Here is a 12,931-nt window from a genome sequence, read left to right as displayed (position 1 = left end):
ACAGAGTCAATGTGGAGGCTATATACAGGAGGTACCGGTACAGAGTCAATGTGGAGACTATATACAGGAGGTACCGGTACAGTGTCAATGTGGAGACTATATACAGGGTATTACGGTACAGAGTCAATGTGGAGGCTATATACAGGAGGTACCGGTACAGTGTCAATGTGGAGACTATATACAGGGTATTACGGTACAGAGTCAATGTGGAGGCTATATACAGGGGGTACCGGTACAGAGTCAATGTGGAGACTATATACAGGGTATTACGGTACAGAGTCAATGTGGAGGCTATATACAGGAGGTACCGGTACAGTGTCAATGTGGAGGCTATATACAGGGGGTACCGGTACAGAGTCAATGTGGAGACTATATACAGGGTATTACGGTACAGAGTCAATGTGGAGGCTATATACAGGAGGTACCGGTACAGTGTCAATGTGGAGACTATATACAGGAGGTACCGGTACAGTGTCAATGTGGAGACTATATACAGGAGGTACCGGTACAGTGTCAATGTGGAGACTATATACAGGAGGTACCGGTACAGTGTCAATGTGGAGACTATATACAGGAGGTACCGGTACAGAGTCAATGTGGAGGCTGTATACAGGAGGTACCGGTACAGTGTCAATGTGGAGGCTATATACAGGGGGTACTGGTACAGAGTCAATGTGGAGGCTATATACAGGTGGTACTGGTACAGAGTCAATGTGGAGGCTATATACAGGTGGTACCGGTACAGTGTCAATGTGGAGGCTATATACAGGAGGTACCGGTACAGTGTCAATGTGGAGGCTATATACAGGAGGTACCGGTACAGAGTCAATGTGGAGGCTATATACAGGGGGTACCGGTACAGAGTCAATGTGGAGGCTATATACAGGGGGTACCGGTACAGAGTCAATGTGGAGACTATATACAGGAGGTACTGGTACAGTGTCAATGTGGAGGCTATATACAGGAGGTACCGGTACAGTGTCAATGTGGAGGCTATATACAGGAGGTACCGGTACAGAGTCAATGTGGAGGCTATAAACAGGAGGTACCGGTACAGAGTCAATGTGGAGACTATATACAGGGTATTACGGTACAGAGTCAATGTGGAGGCTATATACAGGGGGTACCAGTACAGTGTCAATGTGGAGGCTATATACAGGAGGTACCGGTACAGAGTCAATGTGGAGGCTATATACAGGGGGTACTGGTACAGAGTCAATGTGGAGGCTATATACAGGAGGTACCAGTACAGAGTCAATGTGGAGGCTATATACAGGAGGTACCGGTACAGTGTCAATGTGGAGGCTATATACAGGAGGTACCGGTACAGTGTCAATGTGGAGGCTATATACAGGAGGTACCGGTACAGTGTCAATGTGGAGGCTATATACAGGAGGTACCAGTACAGTGTCAATGTGGAGGCTATATACAGGAGGTACCGGTACAGAGTCAATGTGGAGGCTATATACAGGAGGTACCGGTACAGAGTCAATGTGGAGGCTATATACAGGAGGTACCGGTACAGTGTCAATGTGGAGGCTATATACAGGGGGTACCGTTACAGTGTCAATGTGGAGGCTATATACAGGGGGTACCGTTACAGTGTCAATGTGGAGGCTATATACAGGAGGTACCGGTACAGTGTCAATGTGGAGGCTATATACAGGAGGTACCGGTACAGTGTCAATGTGGAGACTATATACAGGAGGTACCGGTACAGTGTCAATGTGGAGGCTATATACAGGAGGTACCGGTACAGTGTCAATGTGCGGGGGCACCGGTTAGTTGAGGTAATATGTACATGTAGGTAGAGTTATTAAAGTGACTATGCATAGATGATAACAACAGAGAGTAGCAGCGGTGTAAAAGAGGGGGGGCGGGGGCAATGCGAATAGTCTGGGTAGCCATTTGATTAGATGATCAAAAGTCTTATGGCTTGGTTGGTAGTAGCTGTTTAGAAGCCTCTTGGACCTAGACTTGGCACTCCGGTGCCGCTAGAACAGTCTATGACTAGGGTGGCTAGGGTCTTTGACAATTGTTAGGGCATTGCTCTGACACCGCCTGGTATAGAGGTCCTGGATGGCAGGAAGCTTGGTCCCAGTGATGTACTGGGACGAACACACTACCCTCTGTAGTGCCTTGCGGTCAGAGGCCGAGAAGTTGCCATACCAGGCAGTGATGCAACCAGTCAGGATGCTCTTGACGGTGCAGTTGTATAATCTTTTGAGGATCTGAGGACCCATGCCAAATATTTTCAGTCTCCTGAGGGGGAATAGGTTTTGTCGTACCCTCTTCACGATGTCTTGGTGTGTGTTGGTGATGTGGACGCCAAGGAACTTGAAGCTCTCAACCTGCTCCACCACAGCCCCGTCGATGAGAATAGGGGCGTGCTCGGTCCTCTTTTTCCTGTAGTCCACAATCATCTCATCTTTCTTGATCACGTTGAGGGAGAGGTTGTTGTCCTGGCACCACATGGCCAGGTCTCTGACCTCCTCCCTATAGGCTGTCTCGTTGTTGATCAGGCTGTGGTGTCATCGGCAAACTTAATGATGGTGTTGGAGTCATGCCTGGCAGTGCAGTCATGAGTGAACAGATAGTACAGGAGGGGACTGAGCACGCATCCCTGAGGGGCCCATGTGTTGAGGATCAGCGTGGTGGATGTGTTGTTACCTACACTTACCACCTGGGGGTGGCCCGTCAGGAAGTTCAGGATCCAGGTGCAGAGGGAGGTGTTTAGTCCCAGGGTTCTTAGCTTAGTGATGAGCTTTGATGTCACTATGGTGTTGAATGCTAAGCTGCAGTCAATGAAAAACATTCTCACATAGGTGTTCCTTTGTCCAGGTGGGAAAGGGCAGTGTGGAGTGCAGTAGAGATTGCATCATCTGTGGATCTGTTAGGGTGTTATGCAAATTGAGTGGGTCTAGGTTTTCTGGGATAATGGTGTTTGGATGTGAGCCATGACCAGCCTTTCAAAGCACTTCATGGCTACAGACGTGAGTGCTACGGGTCGGTAGACATTTAGGCAGGTTACCTTAGTGTTCTTGGGGACAGGGACTATGGTGGTCTGTTAAAACATCTTGGTATTACAGACTCGGACAGAGAGTGAAGACACTTGTCAGTGAAGACACTTGCCAGCTGGTCACTGCATGCTCGCAGTACACGTCCTGGTAATCCGTCTGGCCCTGCGGGCTTGTGAATGTTGACCTGTTTGAAGGTCTTACTCACATCGACTTCGGAGAGCGTGATCACACAGTCTTCCGGGAACAGCTAATGCTCTCATGCATGTTTCAGTGTTTTTTGCCTCGAAGCGAGCATAGAAGTAATTTATCTGGTAGGCTCATGTCACTGGGCAGCTCTCGGCTGTGCTTCCCTTTATAGTCTGTAATGGTTTGCAGGCCATGCCACATCCGACGAGCGTCAGAGCCGGTGTAGTACAATTCGATCTTAGTCCTGTATTGACGCTTTGCCTGTTTGATGGTTCGTCAGAGGGCATGGCGGGATTTCTTATAAGCTTCTGGGTTAGAGTCCCGCTTCTTGAAAGCGGCAGCTCCTCCCTTTAGCTCAGTGTGGATGTTGCTTGTAATCCATGGCTTCTGGTTGGGGTACGTACAGTCACTGTGGGGACGACGTCATTGATGCACTTATTGATGAAGCCAATGACTGATGTGGTGTACTCCTCAATGCCATAGGAATAATCCTGGCTAACAGTCCTGCACATCTGTCCAGTTATCTGTTCATGGGTAATACCGGTTTGCTGTTAGCCAGGGCCTGCTTGTTGGCTGTAGTCCTACCTGTTTGCTGTTAGCCAGGGCCTGCTTGTTGGCTGTAGTCCTACCTGTTTACTGTTAGCCAGGGCCTGCTTGTTGGCTGTAGTCCTACCTGTTTGCTGTTAGCCAGGGCCTGTGTGTTGGCTGTAGTCACTGGAGAGTCTTTGTGTGCCAGCAGAGCACTCCTGATCTTATACACCATCTCATAGATCTCTATCAGCATCTCACACGGCTCGTACCTGACAAGGAGAAGAGGTATTACGTTATGATACATCATTCTCCTGGCACACACAATACACATTGAAGGACTGGAGCCATTTCATCTGCTCTAGAGACCCATGTTGGATACATCTCATAAAATATCCAGCCACAGATTGAAATGAAGTCAGAAATGGGTCAAATGTAGGGTTTCAGTACCTGAGAATTAAAGGGATACATTGGTATTTTGGCAACGAGGCCCTTTGTCTACTTCCCCAGAGTCAGATGAACTAATGGATGCGATTAGTATGTCTCTGTGTCCAGTATGAAGGAAGATAGAGGTTGTTTGGTGAGCCAAAGCTAACTAGCATTAGCGCAATGACTGGAAGTCTATGGGGATCTACTACCATTCTGGCTGATACCCATAACCTCCCAGTCATTGTGCTAATGCCAGCCAGCAATTGGGCTAGCGTGAGTTAGCAACGCAGAGAAATAAAATTGGTATCCATGAGTGCATCTGACTCTGGGGAAGTAAACAAATGGCTTCATTGCCAAAATCTTGAAGTACCCCTTTAAGAAAAAACTTGTATCTCTGTATTTGAAAATCCTATCACAGCTTATTTAAGCAGCTCCACTCACTTGTCCTGCCAGTAGGCCTCATCCTGTAGCCCTGTGTGTTTGAGGAGAGCAGCCAGGCTGCAGCGACACGCCGTCTCTAACAGGGAGTCACCCGAGGGACCGCTGTTATCCCAGTCTGCCAAGGTTATAACACAGAACGGTTTATTCAAAACACAAATGACCTACGACCTCTCTAAATCGGAGGTCTCAAAAAGGTATTGGGTTGATGGTGACGTCAGCATCATATTCATTCAGGATAACTCTAATGAATGACGGTACCCAAGAACAAGACACTGTAGACAAGAGATACTGCTTTTATGATTTTATAATCTGATAAAGCGTCCTTCCTCTGGAAACACACTTTATGAATAGCCTCTCACAGTCACTGAAGTCATTATCACCCACACAGGATGTCACAGTGTTACTGTGTGTGTGTGTGTGTGTGTGTGTGTGTGTGTGTGTGTGTGTGTGTGTGTGTGTGTGTGTGTGTGTGTGTGTGTGTACATGCGTATGTGCATGCATCTGTGTGTGTGTGTGTTTGTGTGCATGCGTACGTGCATGCATCTGTGTGTGTGTGTGTGTGTGTGCATGCATCTGTGTGTGTGTCTGTGTGTGCATGCATCTGTGTGTGTGTGTGTGTGTGTGTGTGTGTGTGTGTGCGTGCATCTGTGTGTGTGTGTGTGCGCGCATGCGTGTGTGTGTGTGCATGCATCTGTCTCCTCTTAGCCCTACCCCTGCTGATGGCGTACTCCTTCATCTTCCTCCACAGGCCTCCGGCAGGCTCCCTAGAAGATCCTAGAGCCAGCTCCATCAACATGCTGTTCTCCTCGCTCAAACACAGGTCTGCCAGCTTGGCATCAGGACAGCCAAGCAGCACTGCCTCGGTGAGCCACGCTGTGCTGGAGTCTGCAGGGACAGACACACAATAACACAGGCATTTATTATTACAATGAAAAGCCTGATGAAGGCCTTCGGGGTGAAATTCTGCACTCAATAAACTGTAGAAGAATTCAACACTGTGTGGACACGTATTTGTCTCAATATGATATTTTTTTTACCCTGTTACCTGCAAGTTACTGGCTGAGGGGACAATACTGGTATTACTACCATGGTGAGGAGGTGAAAGAAGAATTTGGGGGGGGCAGGTAACCTAGTGGTTATCCATTACGTTGGGCCAGTAACCCGAAAGGTTGCTGGATCGAATCCCCGAGCTGACAAGGCAAAAATCTGTCGTTCTGCCCCTGAACAAGGCAGTTAACCTACTGTTCCCCGGTAGGCTGTCATTGTAAATAACAATTTGTACTTAACTGACAACCTAAACACCCCACAACTAGTTTATTTTCTGATCTACTACTGTACTTGACCAGGAATTAGACTTGAGATTTATTTTTTTTTAAAGATTGAACAAATGCTGGTCATCATGGTTGGCGTGTGTCATGTCATAGAAATATAATTACTAGAACAAACATTCCCATACAGGTCAATGTTTGTGTGTGTGTCATTACACACCCAGTTGTTCAAAGTCCATCTCCAGTCCGTTCCTGAGGAGAGGGTTACAAAGCCAGTATTCTGATGTCCTCTCTTGGACAGAGGGGGGCGGTCCCTGCAGCATCCCGCCCAGGCAGCGTCCAATCGCCAGCGCCACAGATCTCTCCAGGTCCAGAAGCCACACCCATCCGTCGTCCTCCGCCCCTCCATGGCTAGGACCTGCCCTTTCAGCGTCATCTGGAAGCACAGAATTAATCCATAACATCATGACAATAAGGAGCTCCTGGACTACATTTTCTACTTCTATGCAGCAAGCATCTTAAAATCAGACATTCTGTTAACACGCAAAAAGTTATTTTGCTTCCTGTTTATTAAATGATCTCCATCTTTCTTCCTGTCTCTCAGTGTCCCAACAGAACAATGCCATTGGCTATCCATGACTGGTCGGGTGGTGCATACTGTCAGGGGCTTGAAACCCTCTCCCCCTAGTAATCTTGTTCCCAGACACGCTTTGGGCAATTAGCCAGTCTGGGGACGAAGTAACCCCCCCAAATGTCCTACCCAGCAGTCCTGAACATGTTGCCTCCAGTCGACACCTACCCAGCAGTCCTGAACATGTTGCCTCCAGTCGACACCTACCCAGCAGTCCTGAACATGTTGCCTCCAGTCGACACCTACCCAGCAGTCCTGAACATGTTGCCTCCAGTCGACACCTACCCAGCAGTCCTGAACACACTGCCTCCAGTCCACACCTACCCAGCGGTCCTGAACACACGGCCTCCAGTCGACACCTACCCAGCGGTCCTGAACACACGGCCTCCAGTCGACACCTACCCAGCAGTCCTGAACACACGGCCTCCAGTCAACACCTACCCAGCAGTCCTGAACATGTTGCCTCCAGTCAACACCTACCCAGCGGTCCTGAACATGTTGCCTCCAGTCGACACCTACCCAGCAGTCCTGAACACACTGCCTCCAGTCGACACCTACCCAGCGGTCCTGAACATGTTGCCTCCAGTCGACACCTACCCAGCGGTCCTGAACACACGGCCTCCAGTCGACACCTACCCAGCGGTCCTGAACACACGGCCTCCAGTCGACACCTACCCAGCGGTCCTGAACACACGGCCTCCAGTCGACACCTACCCAGCGGTCCTGAACACACGGCCTCCAGTCGACACCTACCCAGCAGTCCTGAACATGTTGCCTCCAGTCAACACCTACCCAGCGGTCCTGAACATGTTGCCTCCAGTCGACACCTACCCAGCAGTCCTGAACACACTGCCTCCAGTCGACACCTACCCAGCGGTCCTGAACATGTTGCCTCCAGTCGACACCTACCCAGCGGTCCTGAACACACGGCCTCCAGTCGACACCTACCCAGCGGTCCTGAACACACGGCCTCCAGTCGACACCTACCCAGCGGTCCTGAACACACGGCCTCCAGTCGACACCTACCCAGCGGTCCTGAACACACGGCCTCCAGTCGACACCTACCCAGCGGTCCTGAACACACGGCCTCCAGTCGACACCTACCCAGCGGTCCTGAACACACGGCCTCCAGTCGACACCTACCCAGCGGTCCTGAACACACAGCCTCCAGTCGACACCTACCCAGCGGTCCTGAACACACAGCCTCCAGTCGACACCTACCCAGCTGTCCTGAACACGCCGCCTCCAGCTCCCTCTCTTCCAGCAGGGCAGTGTCTGGCAGCAGGCAGTTGAACTCATTGAGGTGCTCCAGCAGACAGAGCAGGTGGGTGAGCAGCGGGCGTACCACCCACAGGGGTAGCAGCAACAGGGAATACATGACCTGGCACAGCAGGCTGCCCGCTACAGAGCTCAGGAGCACCGCTAGGGGGAGAGGAGGGAGAGAGGAGGGAGATTCAGAAGAGCTTTGTCAGCTTATGTGGTACGTCAAGGCCGCTACGTCTCCAGTTGAGTAACACAAATGAGGAAAAAGTTGTATTTAGGGCTGTTGCAGTGACCGTATTACCACAACACCACATGAGATATGCTTATAAGTCCTGTGCCATTATTTTAAATTAGTTTAAAGTAAGAAGAATGAAATTAAAGGATATTTTTCCCCATTCCTGAGCGAGAATCCGCATATGAAGTTACTATGTTGAGCAAAAAAAATAGATGATTTGAAACTGGTCCTATTTGCTAGATTTAGAGTTATTTGGAAACTTTAGTTGTGAATGATACAAACCTTAGAATGTCTTAGAAATCAAAACATATACAGTGGCTTGCAAAGGTATTCACCGGGTCGTATCATTTGATTTACACAACATGCCTACGACTTTGAAGATGCAACATATTTTTTATTGTGAAACAAGAAATCAGACAAAAAGTACCTGAAAAGTTGAGAGTGTATAACTATTCACCCCCCCCCCCCCCTCCACTTTGTAGAGCCACCTTTTGCAGCAATTACAGCTGCAAGTCTCTTGGCGTAAGTCTCTATAAGCTTGGTAGATCTAGCCACTGGGATTTTGCTCATTCTTCAAGGCAAAACTGCTCCAGCCATTTCAAGTAGGATGGGTTCCGCTGGTGTACAGCAATCTTTAAGTCATACCACAGATTCTCAATTGGATTGAGGTCTGGGCTTTGACTAGGCCATTCCAAGACATTTAAATGTTTCCCCTTAAACCACTCGAGTGTTGCTTTAGCAGTATGCTTAGGGTCATTGGCCTGCTGGAAGGTGAATCTCTGTCCCAGTCTCAAATCTCTGAAAGACTGAAACAGGTTTCCCTCAAGAACTTCCCTGTATTTAGCGCCATCCATCATTCCTTCAATTCTGACCAGTTTTCCAGTCTCAGCTGATGAAAAACATCCCCACAGCATGATGCTGCCACGATATTTTCGGGGTGATGAGAGGTGTTGGGTTTGCGCCAGACAGTGTTTTCCTTGATGGCCAAAAAGCTCAATTTGACCAGAGTACCTTCTTCCATATGTTTGGGGAGTCTCCCACATGCCTTTTGGCGAACACCAAACGTGTTTGTTAATTTTTTTCTTTAAGAAATTGCTTTTTCTGGCCACTCTTCCGTAAAGCCCAGCTCTGTAGAGTGTACGGCTTAAAGTGGTCCTATGGACAGATACTCTAATCTCCGCTGTGGAGCTTTGCAGCTCCTTCAGGGTTATCTTTGGTCTCTTTGTTGCCTCTCTGATTAATGCCCTCCTTGTCTGGTCTGAGTTTTTGTGGGCGGCCCTCTCTTGGCAGGTTTGTTGTGGTGCCATATTCTTTCAATTTCTTATAATGGATTTCATTGTGCTCCATGGGATGTTCAAAGTTTCTGATATTTTTTTAGAACCCAACCCTGATCTGTACTTCTCCACAACTTTGTCCCTGACCTGTTTGGAGAACTCCTTGGTCTTCATGGTGGTGCTGCTTGCATGGTGGTGCTGCTTGCATGGTGGTGCTGCTTGCTTAGTGGTGTTGCAGATTCAGAACAGGTGTATATATACTGAGATCATGTGACAGATCATGTGATTGCAAACAGGTGGACTTTATTTAACTAATTATGTGACTTCTGAAGGTAATTGGTTGCACCAGATCTTATTTAGGGTATTCATAGCAAAGGGGGTGAATACATATGCAAAAAATCTATTTAAATTACAGGTTGTAATGCAAGGAAATAGGAAAAACGCCAAGGGGGATGAATACTTTTGCAAGGCACTGTATGGTCTGACTACAGGCTATTGAGGATTTGAGAAAGTAGCAAAAAAAAAAAAAAAGCTTGCTCTCGGCTCCTTGCCTCTGGCTGCACACGCTGTTCTCTAATCAAGTGATCATATTTTCACCCATCAGACTATTCTCAATTTAATCTCGACTAATATGTCAAATGAGTTTTGATTTAAAAAAGGGGCCATTATCAAATCGTCAGGAACAGGGGCAAGGGGAAAAATACATGTAATCCGTACGCACTGGAAAAGCGACTGGATGCCACTTTCCCTCCGGGTCGTTTCACTCATATTTCGCCGTGCGACAGGTGATATTATCGCATCCAAACTCTTTATGCCATGTGCTTTCAAACCCCCTGCTCCTGAAACTACCCAGCGCTTAATTCGAGGAAACTAAGTGAAATCTGCTCAGGAACATCGATTGTAACATGTTTTCATAAAGAAAGATATTTCATTCAACTGTTGACATCCCCTCTCTCTGCACACTGGAGAAAGGAATGAAGGACAGAGAGCAGATGGAAACGCACGGTGGTGAGATATTCTGTTGTTAAAAGGTAATGGGTCAGCCTATTCATTATGAAAACTACAAAAAATGCCCTATTTACTAGGGTATTCAAAATCAAATACTAATTCACTACAACTGTAGGCGAACTCTGAATTTAATTTAGGCTAGACCATTTATGTAGCAAATATATCTTCAGTCTTTTTTTGAATGTTTCTCTGCCAGGTGTAATATGCGGTGGGTTATGTATTGTATAACGGCACAATCATTATTAGATTTTTTCAGGCTTGGGCTCATATATAGGCCCTATACATATGGATAAACTCTTATATTCATACGGGTGTATAAGGCATCGATCTCTTACTGTGTAGCTTGTGGATGACGTGCTTGTCCAGAGAGCTCTCCTCCAGTAAGATGGTGGACCTCCTGAAGGTCTCGGCAGTGTAGGGTAGCAGCAGACACAGGTGTTTGTGGAGCAACGTCACACTGCTGTCATCCTAGAGGGGTAAGACAGGCGGAAGTAAGGAATTGAGCGCCTCACAGCAACTCGCATACTCTCTTAGAATTCAATAATATATTACATAACTTTTCCAAGATGGCTCCAGGATACAGCAGCAACGTATCTCACGCGAAATCTGTAGAATGTCAAACTAAAAAATCTAACCATGTACAGTAGAAGGTAAAAATGGACCAGTACCAACAATGGGCCAGTACCTCTGTGTTGGTCTGGCTGTAACAATGGACCAGTACCTCTGTGTTGGTCTGGCTGTAACAATGGGCCAGTACCTCTGTGTTGGTCTGGCTGTAACAATGGGCCAGTACCTCTGTGTTGGTCTGGCTGTAACAATGGGCCAGCAGGTGTTTGTGCAGGGCTGACAAGAGGTGGTGGAAGTGAGAGGGAGGATCTGTCTGTCTCTGGGACCGGCTGGACTGCTGCTTGTCACTGTTCTTCTCCAGCTCACCAAACGCCCGTTCCTGCAGGGCAGGGCAGGAAGCAGCCCATTATTACCCAGCGTTACAACCCTCTATTAAACTTTTGCTGACACATGTATAGATGAGAAGCTGGAGACATGGTGTTTTTAACGAACACCCATCAGGTTTCTAGGTGTATGGAGAAAAATGATCATTCATACAAAAGGGAAAAATTACAGCATACTTGTGATGGTCCACAAACAATTGAATAGATCCCACAACCAACGTTTCTAATCTATTCCACACAAATAAGTGTTAATGCAGTACACCTCCCCCCCACTGCCAGGGTAGCCTAGTGGTTAGAGCGTTGGACTAGTATCCGAAAGGTTGCAAGTTCATATCCCCGAGCTGACAAGGTACAAATCTGTCGTTCTGCCCCTGAACAGGCCGTCATTGGCCGTCGTTGAAAATAAGAGTTTGTTCTTAACTGACTTGCCTAGTTAAATAAAGGTAAAATAAATCAAAAAAATAAAAAAAACTGCCAGTTGTACCGTGTAGAATCCGATGCTGAGCAACAGGGTCTTGAGCAGCATCTCAGCCAGGTGGAGATGGTCGTGGAGGGCCTCTGGGCTGGGGCTGGGCCGATCTGGGCTGGAGGTCAGGGCCAGGGGTGGCCCCAGGGGGCCAGCCCCAGCAGTCAGCTCCCCAGGAGAGGAGTACCCCAGCAGAGAGGCCACATGGGACTGCTCCTGGAGGCTGTTCAGAACCATGTCCAACTGCAGACGCTAGGGGGGAGAGGAAGGTAGGACATGAAGGGTTAGGCTAGGTGTGTTTAGTTACCGGTCCTATAGAGAGGCTCTCTGGGCTCTGAGGTAGCAGTAGGCTAGGCTAGGTGTGTTTAGCTGCCTGTCCTTTAGAGAGGCTCTCTGGTCCCTGAGGTAGCAGTAGGCTAGGCTAGGTGTGTTTAGCTACCTGTTCTTTAGAAAGGCTATCTGGGCCCTGAGGTAGCAGTAGGCTAGGTGTGTTTAGCTACCTGTTCTTTAGAAAGGCTCTCTGGGCCCTGAGGTAGCAGTAGGCTAGGCTAGGTGTGTTTAGCTGCCTGTCCTTTAGAGAGGCTCTCTGGTCCCTGAGGTAGCAGTAGGCTAGGCTAGGTGTGTTTAGCTACCTGTTCTTTAGAAAGGCTATCTGGGCCCTGAGGTAGCAGTAGGCTAGGTGTGTTTAGCTACCTGTTCTTTAGAAAGGCTCTCTGGGCCCTGAGGTAGCAGTAGGCTAGGCTAGGTGTGTTTAGCTGCCTGTCCTTTAGAGAGGCTATCTGGGCCCTGAGGTAGCAGTAGGCTAGGCTAGGTGTGTTTAGCTACCTGTTCTTTAGAGAGGGTCTTTAGGCCCTGAGGTAGCAGTAGGCTAGGCTAGGTGTGTTTAGCTACCTGTCCTTTAGAGAGGCACTCCCAGCTCTCTGGGCCCTGAGGTAGCAGTAGGCTAGGCTAGGTGTGTTTAGCTACCTGTTCTTTAGAGAGGCTCTCTGGGCCCTGAGGTAGCAGTAGGCTAGGCTAGGTGTGTTTAGCTACCTGTTCTTTAGAGGCTCTCCCAGCTCTCTGGGCCCTAAGGAAGCAGTAGGCTAGGCTAGGTGTGTTTAGCTACCTGTCCTTTAGAAAGGCTCTCCCAGCTCTCTGGGCCCTAAGGAAGCAGTAGGCTAGGTGTGTTTAGCTACCTGTCCTTTAGAGAGGCTCTCCCAGCTCTCTGGGCCCTGAGGTAGCAGTAGGCTAGG

General features: G+C 48.4%; 1 protein-coding gene across 9 annotated transcripts in view; it reads right to left on the bottom strand.

The window, feature by feature from the left end:
• The window catches only part of LOC139422690 (probable E3 ubiquitin-protein ligase HERC1), a 111,945-nt gene that overhangs the window by 73,755 nt on the left and 25,259 nt on the right, over positions 1-12,931 (bottom strand). For all 9 annotated transcript variants that reach the window (XM_071173902.1, XM_071173903.1, XM_071173894.1 and 6 more), the window contains exons 16-23: positions 11,718-11,951; positions 11,077-11,229; positions 10,619-10,751; positions 7,725-7,925; positions 6,093-6,308; positions 5,316-5,489; positions 4,605-4,719; positions 3,880-4,006 (exon numbers count right to left, since the gene is read on the bottom strand). In XM_071173902.1, coding sequence (XP_071030003.1) covers positions 3,880-4,006; positions 4,605-4,719; positions 5,316-5,489; positions 6,093-6,308; positions 7,725-7,925; positions 10,619-10,751; positions 11,077-11,229; positions 11,718-11,951 — 1,353 coding nt within the window. The remainder of the gene's footprint in view (positions 1-3,879; positions 4,007-4,604; positions 4,720-5,315; positions 5,490-6,092; positions 6,309-7,724; positions 7,926-10,618; positions 10,752-11,076; positions 11,230-11,717; positions 11,952-12,931) is intronic.

The sequence above is a fragment of the Oncorhynchus clarkii genome, chromosome 12 (assembly GCF_045791955.1).
Source record: "Oncorhynchus clarkii lewisi isolate Uvic-CL-2024 chromosome 12, UVic_Ocla_1.0, whole genome shotgun sequence".
NCBI classification, from domain to species: Eukaryota; Metazoa; Chordata; class Actinopteri; order Salmoniformes; family Salmonidae; genus Oncorhynchus; species Oncorhynchus clarkii.
This window is presented reverse-complemented; position numbering and strand designations above follow the sequence as displayed.